We start from the raw sequence: 23,415 nt of genomic DNA, 5'->3' as shown, positions 1-23,415 counted from the left end.
TAAATAACAATAATGTCATGTCAACATGGGAATCTATTTTAATAGACAATAGATATAATCATAATATCTAAATTTATAATGCTTTTTATATTCTCAAATTTTCACTTGAAATTAGTTTTCAGTGACATAAAGCAAACTATAATATTCATTAGAATTCCCACAAAACAATGATTATAAAATAAGACAAGTCACAAGTTTATTCTATAATTTTCCTATGATGGGTTTTCAATTCTGTAGAAAATTGCAATCACCTTTATTGTTAATATTTACATTTGGTTCTGTAAACAAAGTTGGCAAAAGAATCCTAAGAACTTTTATACATATTTATAAAAATTTTAATATGATCCTTATCATTTTTGAAACATTTATTTTTTTAAAATCTAAAAGCCAGTAAATGTAGAAGTTGAAGGGGAAGAGAAAAACATTGACAACAGATTATTTGAATTTTCCTCTTCCCAAATATCTAAAACATCACATATACTCATGTTTTCCGTGTAGCTTGTGAAACCCAAAAATTCTGATTTCTCTTCACTAGTCTGAAATAACTCCAGTAGAGATTGTACTGGTGAGCTACAAATTCTGTTTTCTTCTTGTGTAATAAGAAATTCAGTTCTTTTCTTATCTAATTCAGCATTTGGTTCCAGATTTTCTTTTCTATTTCGTCCCAATATTTTCACTTTTCGATGGATTTTACCAGAAGGCAAACTGTCCATATTTTTGATGTCACATTCATTGGGTTCCTCAGGAAGATTATGGGAGGGCGTCTTTGCCTCAATTGTTACATGCTCTTGTGAACTGTTTACCGTTATCAAACCAGAAGCATGACCAACTACTGAATGAAGGTCCTTTTCCCTCAGCTCCTTTGCTGGAAAAAACGCAGCATTTGACTTTTGTTTTAGCTGAGATGCGCTATTATCTTTATTGCAACTAGAAACTTGTGTAGATGTCTGTAGCCTACATGGACAGCAACCTACCCTTATTTCTTCTAAGCCATTTTCATTTCTAATTAACTTATGTTCAGAAATGTCAAGAATGCATTCCTGTTTATTTTTATGTGGAGGCAGCTGTGTAAAATTCTCTTTTATGTCATTTTCAGCTAGATTTAACGTGGAACATTTATTAGTTGTTTTCTCATTAAGTCGTCTTAATTCATTTGAAGGGCAGGGGATAGGTTCTGAAACAAACACAAGCTTTTGATCAGGTTCCTGGGTTTCTTTATACAGGAAATTCTGCTCGATCACCTGTATATTATTTCCTCTGAAGTCTTTCTGAGAAATATGTCGCAACTCTAGTTTTTCGTTTGGTTCAGTCTTTTTCAGGACATTTGTAGAAATAGGAGAAAGGGATCCAACACTGTATTTTATTCTAAGAAAACAAAACAAAACAATTATCAGCAAGTAGAGTTTAAACAGAAATATTTAGTGAAAGGATAAAGAAGACTTAATAGAGACAAGTGGAGGAAGGTTTCATAAAACTTAAGATTAACTAAAAGTTTTGTAAGCCTTTTCGGTCTGAGTAGATGATAAACTTTAGGATTCTAGACCAGGAGTTGACAAACTACATAGCCTGTGGACAAAATCTAGCCTTCAGTCTATTTTTCTAAACAAAGTTTTAATGAAACATAGCCAACACCCACTGTACAACAGCAAAGCTGAGTAGTTGCAACTGAGATCTTATGGTTCATAAAATCTAAAATATTAACTATCTGGCTCTTTACAGAAAAAGTAAATTTCTCTCCTAAACTATAATGTCAAGAAGGGGACTAAAAGTAATCTAAAGTAAGCACTTGATAGTGGGGGAATAAGGGAGAAAAGAAGTTATTAGTTCGTAATCATATTTATATCCTTCAAAACACATATTCCTTCTAAGAATAGGCAAACTTTGGATTTATTTTTAGTTTAATAAAATAGTTTAATATTCTAGTAGAATTTAAACTTAGGTTGATAAATTACCTTTTCTTTTTAGGTGTGTCCCTTTCATATTCCACAAAGTCAAAAACTAATTTAGATACAATATCATCAACAACTTGATACTGGTTACTCTGCGCAAAGTTTCTGTGTTGTTCACTTAGAAGGTGCTAAAACAAAATAAAAAGCGTTAAGTCATAAAATTATATTTTTAAATCAACAGACGCCTTTGTGTTCAGGTTTTCTAACATTTTTATGCCCCTAAAATTAGATTTCCAATAACTATTCCGAAGAAAATATACTTTTACTCAACTTTAAAGGATGTTAAGAAGTAAAATAAAAGTAACTTCTGAGAAACCACTAAAATTACTTTGGTTTTACAGTCTTCCGTTTTTCTGACAGTGAGAAAAGTCAAGTACTAATTTGTAGTTACATGGGAACTGAAAAGAATGAGCTATATCAGAAAATGAAGATAAAGATGGAGAAAAACACCAGTAACATTTAACAATCAGTGTGTGCTAATGTTTTTGGTAAACACTTTTCCCCATACTACTTTACGCTTATACAATTAACACTAAGTAAACAAGGTAGGGCTTACTTAAGTGACTATTAAAAATTAACATACAAGAATCCAAAACATACAAGGATCTAGAAGGCAGATTAAATAAACACACACATGAACCACATTAAATGCTACAAAGTATTAAAAACACAATATTCATAACTGAAAAACACATTAGAAAATGCACAAACAAATGACCTCAATTACTAAAGAGCTCACAATATAGAATACAAAGAAGTTACCCTCAATTTTAAGAATGGTCATAAAACAAGTTCACAGAATATTGGGATAAAACTCATAGGAAACAAAGTGCCTTCTGAATAGGTGGAATCTCCAGGCTAATTCTATCATCTGTCTGTAAGCTGATCAGGAAATTGTATCTAGATGCTTGCACCAAGATGACCACAGAAAAACCTCATTTCTGTTTCCCCAGTTTTACATAATTTAAAATTTTGATCATTTGACTGCATTTCCAAAAACTAAATTCTCCATCGGTTACAAAAAAAAAAAAAAAAATGCATCTTGGAATACATATGTATTCCTTCCTTACAACACTTTCCTTATCTTACAAATTATGTATGTTCAGTAATGTTTAAAAAAAATGAGAAATAATTAAAATTTAAAAAGAAACAAGAAATCTGTAAGTTCAGATTCAGTCTATCTGTGTTCTGGGAAGAAAAAAATCATTTATTAATTTAAATAAATTACTTTAAGTAAAACAATCTCCAACTTTTGTGTAGTTCCCCTCTACCTCCACCTAGTTCTTACTCATCCTTTAGGTCTTGATTTAAATGTCACTTTCTCAATTGGGCCTTCTATGACCCTCATTCTAGGTTAACTCACCTCATTATTTATTACAACTACACCTTCATACTTCGCTTTTTTGACATTCACCATGCTTGCAAATACAGTCATGTACCGTGTAATGACATTTTGGTCAATGATGGACCACAAATATGACTCTGGTCTCATTAAGTGATATATGATTGTACGTGTTTTATAGCTATCTTCTTTGTCAGACTATAACTAATGTTAGAGAATGTCTGCCTTGTTTATTGCTTTATTTCCAGTACTCAAAAATGTTAAATTAATCTCTTGATACAGGTGGAACTGAATCATTGTGAAATCTAAGATTCAAAAAACAAAAGAATATTTTCTTTATTCTTAGAGACAAACATAGGAAAGAAAAACTAAAAACATGATCTTAAATTCTAATTCCAACATCTACTTCCACTAATTTTCCTTCTTTGTGGCAACCAGTGGTCAATATTTTTGTTTTTTAGTCCCACGATTTTCTGAGCATCAAATTAGGATCACAAACTAATACTAAGGAAAGCATCCACTGTAGATTATTCTATTGCTACAACAGCAAAGTAAAATTTCAGGACCAAATCTGTAATTTTAATTTTCAAAATGAGTCTTGGGTAGGGGAAATACTTAACCTTCTGATTATGAGCAATATTAAACTAACTGCATTTTCCTCCTTTATTATTTCAACAAAACACAAAAAACTGACATGAAGCACTAATATATTTTGGATTATAAAACAATCAGACTTCAATTTAGAATCTCAAGACAGAGATACTTTATGAATAAGATATTTTAAAGTACTATTCTTTCTCCTTAACTTTCCCACCATCTTCTACCAAACCAAATACCAAAACAAATTATCTACTGTTTAAAAAATTAAAATCAAATTGACGACTAACATTAATAGGCACTTACTACGTGCCAGGCACTGTCCAAGGTCACACAGACAGGAAGCCAGGATTCAAACCCAGGCAGCCTGTTCCAGAGCTCTTAACTCTTTTTATCTGCTTACAAACTGCAATAGTTCTCATCTTTAAAATTCTATCTTCATCCTCTATACCCTTCCAACCATTCTATTTCTCTTCCTCCTGCCCCAAAGAATTGTCTCCATTTTCCTCAATTCTTCTCTTCCCATTAGTAAATAATAACCCATTTTTTAATTGTTCAGACCCAAAATATTATAGTCACTCTTTACTTAATATCTTTCACTCCCAACATCCATTCCATTGGCAAATCCTCTTGACCCCACCTTTAAAACCTACCCACCATCTGACCAGGTCTCAGCACTTCCTCTACCACTGCTTATTACAGGCCACCATCATTTGTTCTTTGATCCCATCAATCAGTTTAATTCAGGACTTTCATGCTTGCTTATTTCAATATCTACAAGTCTTGTTACCTCACTTCTTTAAGGTCTCTACTCAAATGTCACCTTTTTATTTAGGTATTCTTTGGCTCATCTACATAAATAGCAACATCCCCATTCCTGTTTTATGTTTTTTCATAGCACTATCTCTGCCCTACCCCCACCCCTATCCACTTTCCCCACAGAATGTGATCTTCACGAGGGGAGGAAATTGGTCTTTTTTGCTCAATAAAAGAGCAAAATAAATGCTCGATAAATATTTGTTGAATGAATGAATAAAAATGATCTTTCAATATTTATTTCCCTTGTCTGGGTTCTTAAAATGTAAGATATTTCTGTCAAAAACAAATATACATTACCTATAATTATCAAGTTTGTAAACCACAATCACAAAAACAAACTAAAATTTAAACAGCAAATATTATTCAGAGTTTTAGAAACATCAATCCCCTAAATATAAAATCACATTTACAGTTTCAAGATCTTCATATTTCTGTAAGCAACATTCACAATATCCTTTTTTTTTCTTCTCTTTCAGCTGGAGTTGAATTGGGGTCCCACCACATTTATTGCCATCCGTTTGGATTCTGATGATAGAAATACATGGTAAAAGAATTAAGTGCTGAACCTAAGGACAACTTTTAAAATTTATTGTCATAACTTTTCACACACAGAATCTGCCATAATTTGCACAGCGACTTAGGTCAGCAAATACTTTTAACCACATTTCTTTTTAAGAAATTAAAAAGTGAACTAAGAAAGTAATGCATATTCTGGAGAATATTACAGATCACTCAAGAGAAACAACACATTCTGATTTGCAAATATTTTAATACTCCCCTCCCCAACTATCTAAAGTGTCTAAATACGACACACTTAAAACAGATTAAGACTTCAAATCTAGCATAGAAGCATTAAAAATATACAGGTGGAAAAATAATCAGAGTAGTGATTAGAAACACACAATCACCACCACCATAACATAAAATGAACTGCTTCAAAATTTTTTTAAAAGAAAAAGCGACTTGAGATGATATTTGAAATAATATTCCTTCTAAAAGGAAAAATTGAAACCAACCTTAGTTTAGCCTGAGTTTGCTTTTGGATGCTAGACAGCTTATCTACATCAAATGGACCGCAGGGCTTCTGAATAGAATAATTTATAAAAGGTATATTGGTCAGCTGAAGATAAAATGGCCTATAAAGTCTAAAAGAATAAAAAGACAATACATGAGATTCTCTATGATGACAGAAAACAAATTTTAAAGTCTTATATTTCAAAATCATTTAATTCATCTGGAATCTGAAATAAACAATAGAAATCAGTTAGGCTTCCCTTCAAAGAATCAATTTCTAGGCCTAATTTCTTACTTTAACATTTAAAAACAGTTTTCCAGTTGTGGCAAAATACACATAAGATTTACTACTTAATCATTTTTAAGTGCACAGTTCAGTTACATCAAATATCCACAATGTTGTAGAACCATCACCACTATCATCCACCTCTAGAACTCTATTCATCTTGCAAAAACTGAAACTCTGCACCCATTAAACAATAACTCCCTGTTCCTCCTTTTCCCCCAGCCCTGGCAACCACCATTCTATTTCCTGTTCTTATGAATTTGACTATTCTAGGTGCTTCATATAAGTGGAATCATGCAATATTTTTCCTTATTTCACTTAGCATAATGTCCTTAAGATTGACCCATGTTGTAACATGTTGCAGAATTTCATTCTTTTAAGGCTGAACAATATTTCACTGTGAGTGTCTGTGTGTGTGTATACATATCCCCATTTTGTTTATCCACTCATCTGTGGATAGACTTGGGTTGCTTCCACCTTTTGGCTATCGTGGGTTTTTTTTGATAGTAACCATTCTAATAGATGTGAAATAGAATCTCACTGTGCTTTAGATTTGCATTTCCTGAATGATTAGTGATGTTAAGCATCTTTTCATATGCTTGTAGACTATTTGTATTATCATTTTTGGAGAAATGTCTATTGAGTGCCTTGCACTTTTAAAAAATGGGTTGATTTTTGTTGTTGAGTAGTAGAAATTCTTTATAGATTCTGGATATTAATCCCTTATTAGATATATGACTTGCAGATATCTTCTCCTGTTCTTTGGGTTGCCTTTATACTGTGTTGTGTCCTTTGATGCACAGAAATTCATAATTTCAATATAGTCCAATTTAATAATTTTATCTTCTGTTGCCTTCATTTTTGGTGTCACACCAAGAAACCACTGCTAAATCCAATGTCATGAAGCTTTTTCTCCTAAGAGTTTTATAGTATTATGTCTTTGATCCATTTTGAGTTATTCTTTGCATATGGTGTATGGTAAAGGTCCAACTTCATTCTTTTGCCTGCGGATATCTAGTTTTCCCAACACCATTTGTTGAAAAGACTGTCCCCTCCCCATTGATCTTCATACCTTTGTCAAAAATTAGACCATACATGTGCTGGTTTATTTCTGAGCTCTCTATTTTATTCCATTAGTCTGTATGTCTGTCTACGCCAGCACCAAATTGTTTTGATTACCATAGCTTCGTAGTAAGTTTTGAAATCTGGGGGTATGAGACCTCCAATTTTGTTCTTTTTTTTCTTTTTTTTTTGGTGGCTGGCCAGTATAGGGATTGAATCCTGGACCTTGGTGTTATCAGCACTACACTCTAACCAACTCAACTAACAGTCCCAGTTCTGTTCTTTTTCAAGATTGTTTTGGTTACTCAAGTTCCCTTGAGATTCCATATAAACTTTGGGATGGATCTTTCCATTTCTACTAAAAACACAATTGGGATTTTGACAGGGACTGCACTGAATCTATAGGTCACTTTGAGGAATATTGATTTACATCTTAACAATATTAAGTTTTTCAATCCATAAACATATCATTTCATTTACTGGTGTCTTCTCTAGGCCTAATTTCGAATGCCTTTTTTTCTTTACAATAACACATTTCATAAAAAGAAGCTTTGAACCCACCTTTGTCACCTCAGTGAGTACCCAAGAGAACTGAAGCCACATATGTCTAAATGAGTAACTGGAAAGTCAAGAGGAAGTAGTCTAATTTTCCAATATCAAACTAACTTCTTTATATCTGTAGGCTTCATTAGGATTATCCTACAAAACTTCAGAATGAGTTTTAGATGTTATAATCAGATTTTGTATTTCCAAATAGTATGTAATAATGTCCTTTTCACAAATGTAGAGCAATCTTTAAGTAGTAGTTATGAATCATTTGATACTGCAATTAGCCAGAGAATGACTATTTGAAATACTAAAAAGTTGGTTTCATAATTGCTCTAAACCAGATATCTACAAGAAATATCTACTGAAACTAAATTCAGTCCTTGGGCACAAATGAATGCTACTCTCTGTAAAGCATGTCACATGCACATTAGTATAATATATATCTAACATAAAGAAACCTAACACGATTAGTTAGGAGATTTTCTCCTTTAATAAAAGCTTAAGTCATATGCATTGACTTAGGTACTTACTGGCTCATATCCTCCACCTTTACAAAAGGCTTTTTGAGTCTTCCTGCTTGAGAACATAGAAAACATATTAGATACTTGCAAAATCAGGATTTTTTTTTTTTTTTTTTTGGTAAACAAAACTACTTTGACAAAACTCCCCCAAAACCAAAAGACAACTATTTATCCACTTCAAAGTTTTAAGCCTCAGGTGAAGTATTCTCCAATATTACCCCATTTTCAAAAATAACAGAACTTCTGTCTATAGTCCAAGATTCTTAAACATTCTGAATGGGGCTCCCAAAGGGTCTATGAATATAATTCAGGAGGATCATGAACTGGAACAGGAAAAAAACTGCACTTTCATCTTCACTTGTGACTGAGATTTAACATTTCCTCCAGTTATAAACATAAGCAACAAATCACAGTAGTATTAGCAGTACCTGTAACCTTGATACCAATGGAAGCAGCAAACATTTTCATATCAAATTAGTTATTACAGATAAAGCATCATTTATGCTTATCTCTTCAAAATTACAGTAGCCATTAGAATCACTACTAGAACTTATTTTTAATGTATAATAGAAAACAATTCTATCACTTTTTTATAATTAAAAACTATGTTAATAACTAAATTTCAATGTAATTGATTTTTTTGGTATTCTAATGATTTTTTTATAAAATGTTTTTAAAAACATTATTCTCAAAAGGGGGGTTCATAAGCTTCATCAGATTATCACAGGGGCCCGTGTTCTAAAAAAAGGACCAAGAAACCCCTGAATAAATTATTTAAAGGGTTGTTTGCATTATTTTATAAGGTCTTTAAATAATTCGTTCTATTTTCTAAAAGCAAACCACACACACACATTTAAGGACATCAAAATACTTACTTCTTGTTTTTTGTGTACCAGTACAAACTCTTTTCCCCTAAAAAAAAAAAATAGTGAAAATACTGTTTGAAGTACAATGAAAACAGCAACTGCAGTTGTTCAATATCCTCGAGATTAAAAAATAGTATAGAAAGAGTACTATAGCAAGGAAGTGTGACTGTTATTGTTTGATGGGGGAGCGGAATCTTGCTTTTAAAAATCAACTTAACCAAACGAATTAAACAATGGTCACTCAAGAATTAAAGATCTTAATCACTGGTTTAAAATTCAGTAATACACCCAACAAAAAACCAATTTTTAAATTATGGTAAAATACACATAAGATTTACTATCTTAACCATTTTTAAGTGTACAGTTCAGTTACATTAAACAAGTACCTTGCATTCCAGCTGTAATTATTTTTGCCTTAATAGCAAGAAATCAATGAATAAGGAAAAATTAGTTAATGAAATAATCTAAAAACAGTCATGTAAGTTATTCAGATGCTCTCATTCAGCAAAACTTTTGTGTTAAACTCAACAAAGGAAGTAGTCAAAAATTTATTACAGTCCATCAGTTCAAGCCAAGATGAAATATATCCAATACAGGCAGTCAGTCCCACCGATTACAGCTAAAAACTCTGAACAACATTCAATAAGCAACTACCTGAAGACTGAAAAGTAAATAAAGGGAATCAAAACTCAGATCTCTAGTCATGGAGCTGGCAGCAGTGGAAGAGCCAGTGGCTAAAACTCCTATACAAACCCCATTTTTTCTGGCTAGACGAACCAGGAAAGAGGCTACAGTAATCCAAATACCAAGGGAATCCCTATACTATTTCTTCTTTCATTTCTCCCACAGTTTTGTTCTGAGGGTTGGCCCCAGTTATGAAGCTGTAGATGTAAATGTAGCACAAGCAGTAAAAACTAAGAAACTCTCACTTTCTGACTAGAACAACTAGGAAAAGGGCCATTGCAGGCTGGAGATTGAGGGGAAAATCCAAGAAAGGAGCAAGCTGGAGAAGGGAATCCTTAATTCCCTATATAAGCCCATACAAGTGCCAGGCTTAACTCCAAGTTGCACATGCTAAGGACAGACCCAACGCAGCATAGCAAGGGCCTGGAAAATGAAACTAAGATTTAAACCACTGCCTGAATCTTAGACTAACCTATATATGGTGTGTGTGCAGAACAAATCCAAAGCTGACTACAAGTCTTCAAAAACTGAAACAGAAGAAAATTGAGACAGAATTGACAGTTTGAACAAAACTGGGATGACGGCCTGCTAAAATAATAGCAAAATTAAAATCAGCATTATCCAAACTATTATATATAGTCAAATGACATTTAAAGAACCAGGAAAACATGATCAATTCTCAAGGGAAAGACAATCAGATGCCAACCCCAAAATGTTCCTGATGTCAGAATTATCAGAAAAAGACTTTAAAGTGAAGGCAAACACTTAAAATGAATGGAAAGACACAAATTCTCAGAAGAAAAACTAACTATAAAAAAGGATCAGAAAGAAATTGTAAAACTGAAAAATACATTATCTGAAATATAAAATTCACTGGATGGGCTGATTAGCAGATTGTAGATGAAAGAGTAAAGTGTCAGTGAACTTGAAGACAAATGAATAGAAATCTCCAATTGTGAGAAAAGAGAAATAAAGAGATTAGGGGAAAAATAAAGAAAGAACAGAACCCCAGGGACCTGCATGATAACATAAAGAGGTCTAACTTTAATAATTTTAGCGTTACTGTAGTTGTAGAAAGAGGAGATTGACTGATAAAGAAAAAAAAAAATTAACGAAACTTTCCAAACATAAATTGGTAGATTCAAGAAGCTCAGTGAATAGCAAAACAGAATAATCTCAAAGATTAAAAAACACACCTAGGCACATCACAATCAAACTAAAAACCAAGGATAAAGATAAAAACCAAAGTATTTGTTCAATACTAAATGAATAATGGGGATTACATGATCTGAGTTCTCACGGAGTTTATAATCTAGTAAATACCAAATTCAAGGCACTGGCTGCACTGATACCTGTTAAGTATCTTTCAAATCTTCTCCTCCCCTTCTGTTACTTCCTTAAGCCAGGCCTTCGACATTAGATATGATTACTGACAATAACATCCCAGCATGTTTTTTAAACTGTGAACTGTGACCTATTAGCAGGCTCTAAAGTCAACTTAGAGAGTTGTTACCAGTATTTTTAAGAAACGAAGATACTATAGAAATATCGGTATGTGTCACATTTGAAGGTTAAGTATTGTTCCATGAAACTTCTTTCAGATACATACACATACGAAGACAAATGTGATGTGTGTTATCTACACAGAGGCCCTAAATGTCCCTGTGAGTTTAAATTTTTCATACATTTACTTCTATATACAATCCAATCTGCAAAGTGCAGTAGAGGTCATTTATATGCTACTTAGCATAGTCCAATATAGGAACATCTACTCATCATTTTGTGAAGATTTGGAAATAGCCATTTGAAAATTTTTTTACCTGTAAATAAGACAGACAAATAAAATATTAAGTTTTATTTAAATACTAAGAAAACTATTTGCTGCTTTCTGCATATTATTCATATCTTATATAAATGTGAATTTATTAAAAAAGTGAAAGTCATAGGGACCTCATGCATCCTTGTATGTGGCACGCATATTCTGAGTGGTCACGATGTAGTGTATTTATTGATAATTGTGTTCAAGAGAGTTCAAAAGCCATTTTCCAGTTTTCAGTCTTGCCAGCAAAGAATTCATTCTGTAATGGCAACCAGAAGATCTTTCCAAAATGACTATCCAATCAGGTCACTTCCTAATCTTTCAGTAATTTTCTACTCCCTTCAAGATAAAATCTAACTCCTTTATACAGTGTGCAAGGTCCATTATAATCTGAACCTGATTTTTCCAGCTTCATCTTTTGTTATTCTCTCACTCAAAGATCAAGTTGTATTATACTAAAGAAAATTTCCAGAACATGCCATCCTACTTATGGCTTCATATCTTTATACACAGTCTCCTGTGAAATTTATTTTTATTTTACATCCCAATCATTTAAGAATTAAATGAATGGGGGAGGGAAGAAGGAAGGAATGAAGAAAAGAAAGAAAGAAAAGACCACAACATGTTGAACTTTCAGAAGGAGAGAACAAACCTAAGGATACTAGAGAAGGGGGAAGGTAGGACGGGGTTTGGGAAGTGATAGGTTGGGTAAGAGCATAAAGAAATATAATGATTTGTAAGAATGAATATGTTAATAATAAAGATTTAAAAAGAGAATTAACTAAAGAAAAAGCAGATCACAAATAAATGGTCTCAGAAATATGAGAACCAGAAGAAAGTTAAGAGATGAAAGAAATTCCAGAAGAGAAAAGTTCAAGGAATGAACAACAGCTTAGAGAACCAATATGATTGGTTTTAAAAAGTATCAAATTGATTTGGCCAATTGGCCAAGAGTTTCATACCTTATAGGCTGAAAAGTATATGGGAAGTATAAAAGTGAGATTGGAGAAGTTCGGATGAGAAGGATTATATATATTGGAAAGTACTTAGGTAGGATGTGGGGTCAAGGGACGTTTTATTGTATTTGTTTTTAAGGATGAAAAAGGCTGGAATCTGTATAGAGGCTTCAAAGAAGCAGCCAGGAAATTAAGTCTAACAGAGCTCAATCCCCAATGAGATTATTTAAAAAATATTTCAAGGCCAGCTAGCCATACTACCTAACAAGGTTTTGTTATACCACCATCTAGAGCAGTTGAAAAGTAAGTACTTTCCCTATTTATGTTACAAACAGAAGTAACTTCCTATGCAACAGGCTAATTTTAGGGTTTTCCTACAGAATAAGCAAAAGTATCTGTTAAAAAACATTAACAACCAATAAGGAAACAAACAAAAAAACCTATGCCACTATCCCATAAACAACTTTTTACCTCATGAGTTCAATCCTAAAGTTTAATGATATATAACAATTTATTTGAACAAGAGAAACATGAATACAATACACGGGCTTACCCCTAGTACACTGTGACAATAATATTTTCTACTTGGCAAGAAAAATTTACAGATAGATAAAAAAAAAAACCCCAAACTTGAATGCTTTTAAAAATTAGTTTAAAAATTAAAACATACCACATCTCTTGCAGAAGTACTTGATTTCTTGAGTAAATACAGTTCTTTTTTCTTTTGTTCAATGTAGTATCTAATGTCTTTATTAAAAGAGAGAAGTTATAAGATTTGCAATTTTACCCTTGGAGTTAAACATAGATATTTTCTTATAGTTGTAGTAAATTTATATGAAGGAATTACCATTAGTAGCATCCCTTGTTATCAAAAACTTTACTATGAAAAGCCAGGAACCAAGGGACAGACATGGGTACTTATAACAAATATTGGCAAAAGACAATTATAGAATCCTTACCATCAATATGAAGAATTTTTACTCCCCATGATAAGGCATTTGATAATATACTATTTGAAGGAATAAAATCCTGTAAGAAAAAAAAGTTAAAAAGAAGTTTCTCTACAGACTACTTAAAATGAACTAAATTTTAAAAAACTCAATTTGAAGCCTAATGTCACTGAGATGGTTATTCAGAACAGACCTTATAGAGTTAACAATAGCAATGAGGACATTAATTTTTTTTCTTTTAGAATTTCTAAAACCAATCCCACTTTATACCCACATTCTCAAGAATTTAACGCGTAGTAGTATTTTAAAAGACCACAAGATGGTGATGTTTCTTCATGCAACGTAGATTCTGTTTTTTGTAAAATGAGATACATGAAGAAATTTAGGCTTTTCCTATTAAAAATGAGAAAAAATATATTAAGAACATCTATAATTTCCATTTGAATTTTTTTTTTTTTTCCTGCAACTTGGCCAGCACTGGGATCTAAACCCTTGACCTTGGTATTGTAACACTGTGCTCTAACTGAGCTAATGGGCCAGTCCCCTCCATTTGAATTTTTAATGGCAAAATATACAATGTGAATTTTTAAAGTTCCTACTTACATGGTCCTTGATAGCTTTTTCAACTAATAATTTTCCTCTGCTTAAACACACCTATAAAAAGAACAAACAAACAAACATAAAAGTCATAACATAGTGCTTCACTGGAGAAAGGCTAAAAAGGTAAAATAGCTAAATAAATAGATAAATTTTATTTGTACAAGTCTTATCAACACAACAAATATATGGTCAAAAGTGATTTCTTTAGGTTCTTGGTAAGATCTCCTATTTAAGTTTCTTTCTTTTTTTGGTGGAGCAATTCAATTGAATGAGACCTAAGAGGTCAGTTTTGTAGTAAATTCTATTCAACACTACAAATGAAAACAGATAGGTTCCACTAGAATTCTATTAGTAGGTTTACATTTTAGTTTCCTATTAAATTGAAGATTTAAGAAAAAGAATAAACTTTATAGACTGTTTTTACATATTATTTCACTTTTCAATAAAATATTAGGAAAAGCAGTTGAAAAGCTATGAGCAACAAATAATTTGGAACAAATCACTACAGTATTGTCTCCTTGCTCCAAAAAATCATTAACTGAAAGAATGCACGAGCCTTCCTTGGTCTCTTCTCCTCCTTTCTCTGACTTCTTTTCTTCTATGTATTATGTCTTTTTTTTTTTTTTTTTTTTTTTTTTTAGGTGATATCTCCTTTGTAGCTCATTTCTTCCACCTGTTTACCCCTCATTTTCCCTGCTTTTCAAATGGCTACAGTTGACAAGTTGAAAAGAATATTTAAAATGACAATTTAATTACATTTCAAACTTAAAAATGAGATAAATTAAACATTTTTTCTCTTCCCCTCCCATCACCCCCTATTTATGCAAAGGGCCAGAGAGTATACATTTTATGCCTAAAGCACAAAAGCAACCACATATAATACCTAAACAAATGGGTATGGTTACATTACAATAAAATTTTACAGACAATGAAATTCAAATTTCATATTATTTCTACTTGTCACAAAAATATTCTTCTTTTGACGCTTTCCCACAACCATTTGAAAAGTATAAAAACCATGCTTAGCATGCAAGCTGAACAAAAACAGGCAGTGGGCTAGATTTGGCCTGTGGATCATAGTTTGCGTATCCCTGTTCTGAAATTTAAAAAGATTTCTCTCTCTTCTTTAAAAGAATAATCTGCTATTAATGTTTTAATTGTAAATTACTCTAAAAAATAAAAGCCATCCCTAAATGCAAGGATATACTTTAGGAATGAAGATATGAGTACACAAGTAGTATTAAGAAAAAAAAACACCTTTCTAAAAGACAGCAATCTTACTAATGACTGGAAAGCCATACATAATGTGGCTTTATAACTGTTCTACCTACGTAAACTCTGTCAGCCTACTATTGAAAATTAGGGTACAATTTCTGTACTCAGGGTATAGTATTTCTGAGTCTCAAAGCATATGTAACAGACTTACTGTGTCCGGAGACTTAAATGAACTTCCATCATGGCTGGGATGAGGTGAAGTGGTTTCCGCAGTATAAGTAGATTCTGGACTTGGTACAGGAGAAATACGGCCCAAGGTTTGTGCAAATTTAGCTTCCTTTTTATTTGAAATAAGATAATTGATATCTTTGCTGAGAAATTCTTCAACTCGCTAGAGGAAAAAGTATTTTTAAGTAAGTCATAAAAGCCATAAACTTTCACGTGCTAGGCACAGTGTAAAATTCCAATTTGATACAATTCACAATCTTGTAAATTGGTGGTTTTTTTTTTGTCTTTTTCGTGACCGGCACTCAGCCAGTGAGTGCACCGGCCATTCCTATATAGGATCCGAACCCGCGGCGGGAGCGTCGCCGCGCTGCCAGCGCAGCACGCTACCGAGTGAGCCACGGGCTCGGCCCTAAATTGGTGTTTTTTTAAACTGTATTTTTCTGAACCCAGAGATCTGAAGAAGTGTAATGGGAGTTCCAATAACAACAACAGCATGTGTTAGATACTATTCTTAGCTACTTTATATATCCTTAGCTACTTTTTATGTCCTAATTAATTTAATCCATATAACAACCACATGGTACTAATAGTATCCATTTTCAGAGGACACAACTGAAGTTAAGTGACTTGCTTGAGATTATACCAGTAGTAAATAACAGAATCTGAACACAGGTGTTCTAACTTAAGCCCACGGTCTAAAGCAGCATTGTCTAGCAGAACTTACTTCAATGGTAGAAATGTTTTTGTCTGCACTATTCAATAAGGTAGCAACTTGCCACGTGTGGCTACTAAGCACTTGAAATGTAGCTAGTGTGACCAGGCCACTGAATTTTAAATTTTATTTAATTTTAATAAAGTTAAATTTAAATAGCCATATGCTGCTGTTGGCTAGCGTACTGGACAGCACAGCTCTAAATCACTGTTATAACACCTTCCCCTTAAAGCTTAAACTTACAGGAGGGAGGGAACATTTACCCTTAAGAATACAAGTTTGTTGGAAGAGAATTTCCCTGCCAAAATGTTTTGAAAACCACAACTTAAATTCCTGAATTTATAAACACATGTACCAAAGACAATGCTATTAAAGATCATCCACATCCAGGGGCAGGAAAATTAAACTAAGTAGAAATAAATACGAGGTAGATTTATTCCAGGAATTATAGACTCAAATGCCTAAAAGGGCCTGGAGGGAATATAAACAATTTAAACACCAAATACTGTACTCATTTTCATAATTACAAGGCCCTAGCCATGCCAGAAGTTCTAATTTTTCAAGAGAAGCCCAATCTCCTACACATTTTATTGTGATAAAATATACATAACATTTACCATTTTAAACATTTTTAAGTGTATGATTCAGTGGCAATAAGTACATTCACAATGTTAAGCAACTGTTACTACTACCCATCTCCAGAACTTTTTCATCATCCCGAACCAAAACTCTGTATGCATTAAACAATAATTCCCCATTCTCCCCTCTCCCCAGTCACTGGTAATCTTTATTCTACTTTCTGTATCTGTGAATTTGGCTATTCTAGTGGAATATAAGTGGAATTCTATATTAGTCCTTTTGTGACTGGCTTATTTCACCTAGCACATTGCTTTTAAGGTTCATCCACGTTGTAGCACATATCAGAACTTCATTCCTTTTTAAAGCTTAATAATATTGTGTTACATCTATATACAATATTTTGTTTATCCATGTACCTGTTGAACATTGGGCTTTTTCTACCTTTTGGATATTGTGAATAATACTGCTATGAACATGGATATACAAATATCTCTTTCACACCCTGCTTTCAATTCTTTTGGATATATACTCAAAAATGGAATTGCTGGATCATATGGTAATTCAATTGTTAATTTCTTCAGAAACCACTCACACTGTTTTGCATAGTGGCTGCATCATTTCACACTCCCACTAACAGTACACAAGGGTTCCATTTCTCCACATCCTTGTTAACATTTATTATTTTCTGATTCTTTGCTAGTAGCCATCCTAATGCGTGTGAAGTGGTAACTCACTGTGATTTTGATCTGCATTTCCCAGTGACTGGCGATGTTAAGCATCACTTCATGTGCTTATTGGCCATTAGTATATCCCCTTTGCATAACTGTCTCTTCAGGTCCTTTGTCCATTTTTAAATTGGGTTGTATATCTTTTGTTGTTATGTTGTAGAAGTTCTTTATATATTCTGAATATTAATCTCCTATCAAATTTATGACTTGCAAATATTTCCTACCATTCTGTGGGTTGTCTTTTCACTCTCTTGCTATTGTCCTTTGAGGCAGAAAAACTTTTAATTCTGAAGTCCAATTTAAAATTTTTTCATTTGTTCCTTGTGATTTTGGTATCATATCCAACAAATCATTGCCAATCTGACATCATGAAGATTTCCCCCTATATTTTCCTCCAAGAGTTTTGTTCTTACATTTGGATCTTAGATCCATTTTAAGTTAATTTTTGCATATGATGTAAGTTTTGCATGTGGGTATCTAGTTTTCCTAGCACCGGGTGCTGAAAAGATTGCCCCTTCCCCACTGAATGGTGTTGGCACCGAGGTTGAAAACCAACTGACCATATATGCAAGGGATTATTTCTAAGCTCTCTGTTCTATTCCATTGGCCTGTGTCTGTCCTTATGCTAGTGCCACACATTTCCTTTGCTTTTATTTCTTACAGATCAAGTTACAACTCGTTAGTAGTCCTGTAAGAGATCTTTAAGACAAATACATTTTTAGTGACAGAAATGATAAATACACTACAGACAGATATCAGGACCTATGGAATGAACACTGTTGAATTATAGGAAAGACAGTATGGGAAGGGATCAGAGTTTGATAAATAAAAAAATTGTAAAAAGGAAGTTAATAAACTCAGTTGAAAATTCACAGCTTTGGGGGAAAATTTGGATATTAATGCCCTTAATATGCTCCTAACTTCACTGGCCTATTTCAAACCATTTTAGGGTAAAGATTTGAAGTGTCTTAAACCAAAAGGTCACTCAAATATCATCTATGCAGAAGTCATTCAAAATGTGTTTCTTGCAAGTGCCTCAGGAATTGTGGGGACGGGAGGAAAGAGAAAGGGGCAAGGCAAGTGGTTCCTACTGTAGGCTTTTAGCTAGAGCATTTCCCTTTTATAAAGGCTTTACACACTGGACTTCTAAATATAATTTTGTTTGAAGGGTTCCAATACTAAAAACACAAATCTAAATAACACTAATGTCTTTAGACCATTAGACCTAGATTTAATAAAATGTTCATCGTATTTGAGAAAGCTATCAAACTATATCAGGTAGCTACTTTGTAGCCATTGACTGCTAGAGGAACAGAATGGTGCAGCAGTATGTCACTCTGGGAATTAAGAGGCAAATGCAGCTCTGATTGGGCCAGTCATTTAATTTCTCTGCACCTCAAATACTTCACTTCTAAAATGAAGGGGTCTTTACTCAATGTCTAAGGTCCTTAACACATTAAGACAATCGTGATAGGTGGTATAGTCAATATGGAGGCAACCCTATAGAACATGACCTTTAAGAACACAGTCATATGGTCATTACGATACATGCTACTACTATTACAGACTTGCGGCAATGTTTTAGTTTAACCAAACAGCAAAAAAGTAAAATAACTTCTCAAAGATAGGTAAATAAAATATCACATCAACAAGCAATTCCAGGAAACCTGTTACATTTTTTCTGAAAGTTTCTAGTCTGTCAATGAAAGGATCCATTCAGATATTCAAAGATGCTGACCTTCAGAAACTCAAAGCCAGCAGGAACTTTTAAATAGAAAAAAACCCTTAATAACCTCACTTGCTAAAATTTAACCAATATTAACCTTAATCCTAAGAAAATCTTAGAATTTTTCTTGAGTTTTCTAATTTCCTAATCATCTAATCAATGTACAAGGGAGGAAAGATGTAGTATTTCCAGATTCTTAATCCAAAATTCTGTTCCCTTAATGACATTCATTTTGTTGAGACTCAATATCTCTATCAAGAGAAAGAGCAATTTTAAGTCTTTGTGGTTTGAGCAGACTTTCTGTGTTTTGTAATAACATTATTTAACTGTTATACTAGTCTAGACAAATTTATAATATTTAAATAATTATAATCAAAGAGTTTTTGCTATTTGGAAGATATCCCAATATTACAACTGAGAAGACAATGAGCAATTCCACTAGAACAAGAGAGTTTCATTTCTTACACTTTGGAAAGTTTACACTTTACTACTAATCACAGAAACCTGAAAGTTTTGTCAGGCTTCAAAAGATAACAAGTGGTTTTTCATTAATGATAAACAGTTGATAAAAATTTAAGCTTAGTGCTAACAGATGTTTTTCAAAATGAAAAATTTAAATGATTACATACCAGAAAGTACTAGTCACAAATTCTTCCTTTTTTGTCAGTGTGTGGTTTCACTTACCCCTCCCAGATCCTTAATGTCCTTTTGCAGTTTCTCAGATAGAGTGACAGAAGGTAAGTCAAGGTAAAATACTTTTCCCCAAAGTGGCTTATATTTGCATTTTTCTGGTCTGTTATCAGTTTTCAGAGATTTCAAAGACTGTCTGTTTTTTTCATTTTTGACTTGGATTCCACCTGTTATTAAAGTGTTTAGAATTAGATATTTTATGCAAACAAAATTTTTACTGTTTAAAAAAAAATTTCATTATACAATATTATCACAGAACCGAAAATCTTTATAATCCTACCAATTTAAGTCATTAGTATTTAAACGTACTTCTCTGTAAGACTACACAGGATAAAGGCAAAATGACCTATATACTTTCACAGGTCCTATATTGTGAAATAATAGATGAATCAGCAGGAAATATTCAGGTGAAACCTGAGAGATTTTCTTCCTCAGGATGTAAACACCATGAGGGTATTTACTCAACTGCTTACTGAGCATCTGCCATTCTGTTGAAAACTCAAAATTTGTGCTTAAAATGTTAAACATTTAGTGATGCAAGAAACCTGTTACCCAAAATGATCTAGTCAATGTTCCTGTCAATGTTCCTGAGTGCTCAAGTTTGCTCAAGTTTAATTTCATATAAAGTCTGTCTATATATTAAGAACTAAACTGTCCATTTCATATAAAGAACTTAACAGACCGTTAAGAACAACTAAACCACCACTCATTTCATTATTTTCACTGAAAACAGATCTGACATCCTAGCAACTGCTTTAAAATTTAACTTTCAGAATACAATTTGTTCTTAGGCTAGTGGTTACTACACACACAAAAACATCTATATGAAAAACTTAGATGCTGATCCCACTTTATTTTTTACTGAATAAGGTGACTGAAAATGGAAATTTGCTTTTGTTTCCCTGCTTGTCTATAATGCTGAAACCAGCAATGGTGTGTTTGAAATTCCAATACTTTGTCAACTTTACAAGTGAAGGATAATAAACTTTTGAGAGTAAGACCAAATATCCACCCACAATTTCCCAATCTAATAGTAAAGCGAAAAGCCCAAGCACATGCGATTTTAAACTGAAGATAGAGTCGGTAGCCTCAAAGGGCCTTAGCGGAGTCGCAGCGTCTAAGGAGGTCTGGGAGGAAGGCAGAGCCGCAGCCCCGATCCGCGAGTTCCCGGATCCGCACATTGTTTGCTAGTTTTCAACGAAAGGAACGACCGGGAATTTGGGACCGTGGCTGGAGCAGGGAGAGCGCGAGGGGCCGGGTCGGGAGCCGGTCCCTCTCCGAGGCAAAAACCTCAAAGGAGGTTTCCTTCAGGCCACAGAAGAGGACGGTCAGAAGAGAAAAGAAGCAGTGCGGCCAGCGAGAGAACTCCGATGAATCAATGGTGGAACCATGAGGGGAGGAAAGGATTAAAGGGACTGTAGGCGGAGGAGGGGCTTCGTACCCTGGAAATGTCCTTTGCTGTGGATCCTCATGGCTCCGGAGTTCATGGCAGCCTCCTGGCACCTACATGCTGGGTCCGGGGAGGGTGTCGCGCCGGGCGGCCGCGAAAACACGGCTTCTCCGGGCGCGTTGACAAGACGGCCGCCTCTCCCCTTCCGTGGGCCCCAGCTCCCACGAAATAAAGGTGCCTCGTCTGCGGGCAGGGTTTCCGGGGCCGGATACTACCCCCAGGGGCGGAGGAAGAAGGCGCAAAGCACAAACGAGTGGGCTGCGGCGGTTGAAGATTTGAAAACGCGTCACGAGGCCGCGGCGCCGATACGCGCGCCCCGCCCCCTCACGCCGCGCGCCGCGCCCAGCCTCGCGCTCGCCCCACGTGCCCGCCTCCTTGCGCAGCCAGCTCCGCCCCCTAGTGCCCGCTTCCCGGAGTCGCGCCCCCGACCCTCTCACGCTCCGCCTCCTCGCGCCTTGCTCCTCCCCGACGGGCGGTGTTTCCGCCTCCGACCCTCCCCCATTGCTCTGTTCTCTGTGCCTCAGACCCCAGGTTTCCGCCCGCCGCTTGGAGTTTAAGCACATCCCTGAAGGTCCCCTGTGGCTCGGTGTTGACCAAACCTAGTGGTTGCAGTTAGGGACTCCGGAGGCCGGCGTAGTCCACCGCCAGGGTCATTCCCACCTTCTCGGTTTGCCGGACCGTCTGTCCTCCAGCCGCCTTCTCCTTTCACCAGGTACGCTGCTTTCCTACAGGTCGGACGTCCAGGAGGCTGGAGACGCTGCGGCTGCGATCGAGCCCATACTTGGCCACGGACCGGGCTGGGGATGGGCGGTGGCGGCAGCCCCTGCTCGGCGCACCCTGAGTCGCAGAGCCCGGCTTTCCCACGGTCATCGCCGACCCCTCAGCCTGGAGACAGGCCGCAGAGAGCAGCTGGGGGACGTCCGACCAAACGGCCACCGGCCCTGACGGGAGTGCTGCCCCACAGCGCGTTCAGGTCGTTCTGTACCCTTTGGTATTTGGCAGTGAGCTCTGCTCTGTTAACCTTTGTTATGCACAAACCTGTCTTCGTTTCATTGTGTGTAAGTTTACATCAGCAATAAAAGAGAGTGGAAAATGAAGTCTCCGTTTTTTTCATCTGTATAACGGGGATAATGAATTACGGTAAGGATTAAATTTAAATGTTTGTGAACATTTTAATTTTGTTTTATAGACGGGAAAATTGTTTTTGGTGTATTTCTGTAAACTTTTTAAGGAGAAAGAAGATTATATTTTGTACTATTTTGCATTCCTCAATCCCAGGCCATAATAAGCACTCGGTGTTATTGTTGATTTTTGATCTAGTAGTTCAAGGAAATCAGAGAGTTCAATATTACTGATTTGCAAATAGCTACCTAGGTGTGTTGTGACACCCACCCTTAGTCAGAGTGTAGAACACAGAGATGGATCAGGTTTGCTCAGGGAAATGAGTTTTGTTTTAGACAGGTTTATGTTGAAGGGCCTGGGGCGACAATAATGGAACTATGTTTATTAAACAATTGGAGATATTTGTAACTCAGGACGGATGTCTGGGAGAGAGTGACCCGGGGGAGGAGAAATATAGATTGATTTGAGAGACATAATACAGAGGGATCTCAGTCACAGGATGATGCATAGAAGGTTAACAGATCTTGAGAGGTGGGAGAATGTGTAGTTTGAATAAACACTCAATATTATAATTTCGTTTGTGGAAAAACCTATTTTCAAAATATAAGCTATAGGAAGAGCACAAGATTTTTATGTTTATGAAAAGGTCTTAAAGGTTGAGAAACGCTAATATGGCACATAGTAAGAACTCTGTAATTGTTATCATTCTGGTGAACTCTACAAGAATTCCTCCATTCCCAAGAGAGTTCAGAAAAGGCTAAGAATTGGAAAATAGACCTTTGATCTTGGTGTTTAAGATGTCATTGGTTTCCTTAGTGAGAATTCGAGTAGATGGTGAAGGTAAGTACTAGATAAAAAAGATGGACTTGAAATTGAGACAGGTTAAGTGTACTGTTTCAAAAATGTGTCAGTGTCGGAAAATATATAGTGATAGGAAGGGAAGATTGGGTC

The 23,415-nt window shown here is 34.9% G+C and overlaps 2 protein-coding genes across 3 annotated transcripts in view; one reads left to right on the top strand and one right to left on the bottom strand.

Moving 5' to 3' along the window:
- Window positions 1–370: 370 nt before the first annotated feature.
- On the bottom strand, window positions 371–22,044 carry DBF4 (DBF4-CDC7 kinase regulatory subunit). Of its 2 annotated transcripts, none has more exons than XM_063099442.1 (13): window positions 21,942–22,044; window positions 21,334–21,600; window positions 19,887–20,059; window positions 15,441–15,620; window positions 14,018–14,068; window positions 13,424–13,493; window positions 13,135–13,211; window positions 9,015–9,051; window positions 8,149–8,194; window positions 5,724–5,852; window positions 5,118–5,232; window positions 1,953–2,077; window positions 371–1,365 (listed from the first exon to the last, which is right to left on the bottom strand). In XM_063099442.1, the coding sequence occupies exons 2-13, from the start codon at window positions 21,377–21,379 to the stop codon at window positions 381–383; spliced, it is 2,034 nt and encodes a 677-aa protein (XP_062955512.1). In that variant the 5' UTR covers window positions 21,380–21,600; window positions 21,942–22,044; the 3' UTR covers window positions 371–380. The 2 variants fall into 2 exon arrangements, with proteins under 2 accessions (XP_062955512.1, XP_062955513.1); XM_063099443.1 differs by having other exon boundaries at window positions 8,149–8,191.
- SLC25A40 (solute carrier family 25 member 40) overlaps window positions 21,848–23,415 on the top strand; it is a 48,180-nt gene continuing 46,612 nt past the window's right edge. Inside the window, exon 1 of the mRNA XM_063099444.1 lies at window positions 21,848–22,054. The gene's annotated coding sequence lies outside the window, so the exon portion shown is untranslated. The remainder of the gene's footprint in view (window positions 22,055–23,415) is intronic.

Source organism: Cynocephalus volans, chromosome 6 (genome assembly GCF_027409185.1).
Source record: "Cynocephalus volans isolate mCynVol1 chromosome 6, mCynVol1.pri, whole genome shotgun sequence".
Classification (NCBI taxonomy): domain Eukaryota; kingdom Metazoa; phylum Chordata; class Mammalia; order Dermoptera; family Cynocephalidae; genus Cynocephalus; species Cynocephalus volans.
The sequence above is the reverse complement of the archived record's forward strand: the minus strand, read 5'-3'. Positions and strand labels throughout refer to the sequence as shown.

Coding starts and splice junctions, on each gene's coding strand:
- DBF4 (XM_063099442.1), bottom strand. CDS start 21,379: ATGAACTCCGGAGCCATGAGGATCCACAGCAAAGGACATTTCCAGG. Junction 8,195..9,014: donor TGGTACACAAAAAACAAGAA/GTAAGTATTTTG, acceptor TATGTTCTCAAG/CAGGAAGACTCAAAAAGCCT. Junction 5,233..5,723: donor CAAACTCAGGCTAAACTAAG/GTTGGTTTCAAT, acceptor TTCTATCATCAG/AATCCAAACGGATGGCAATA.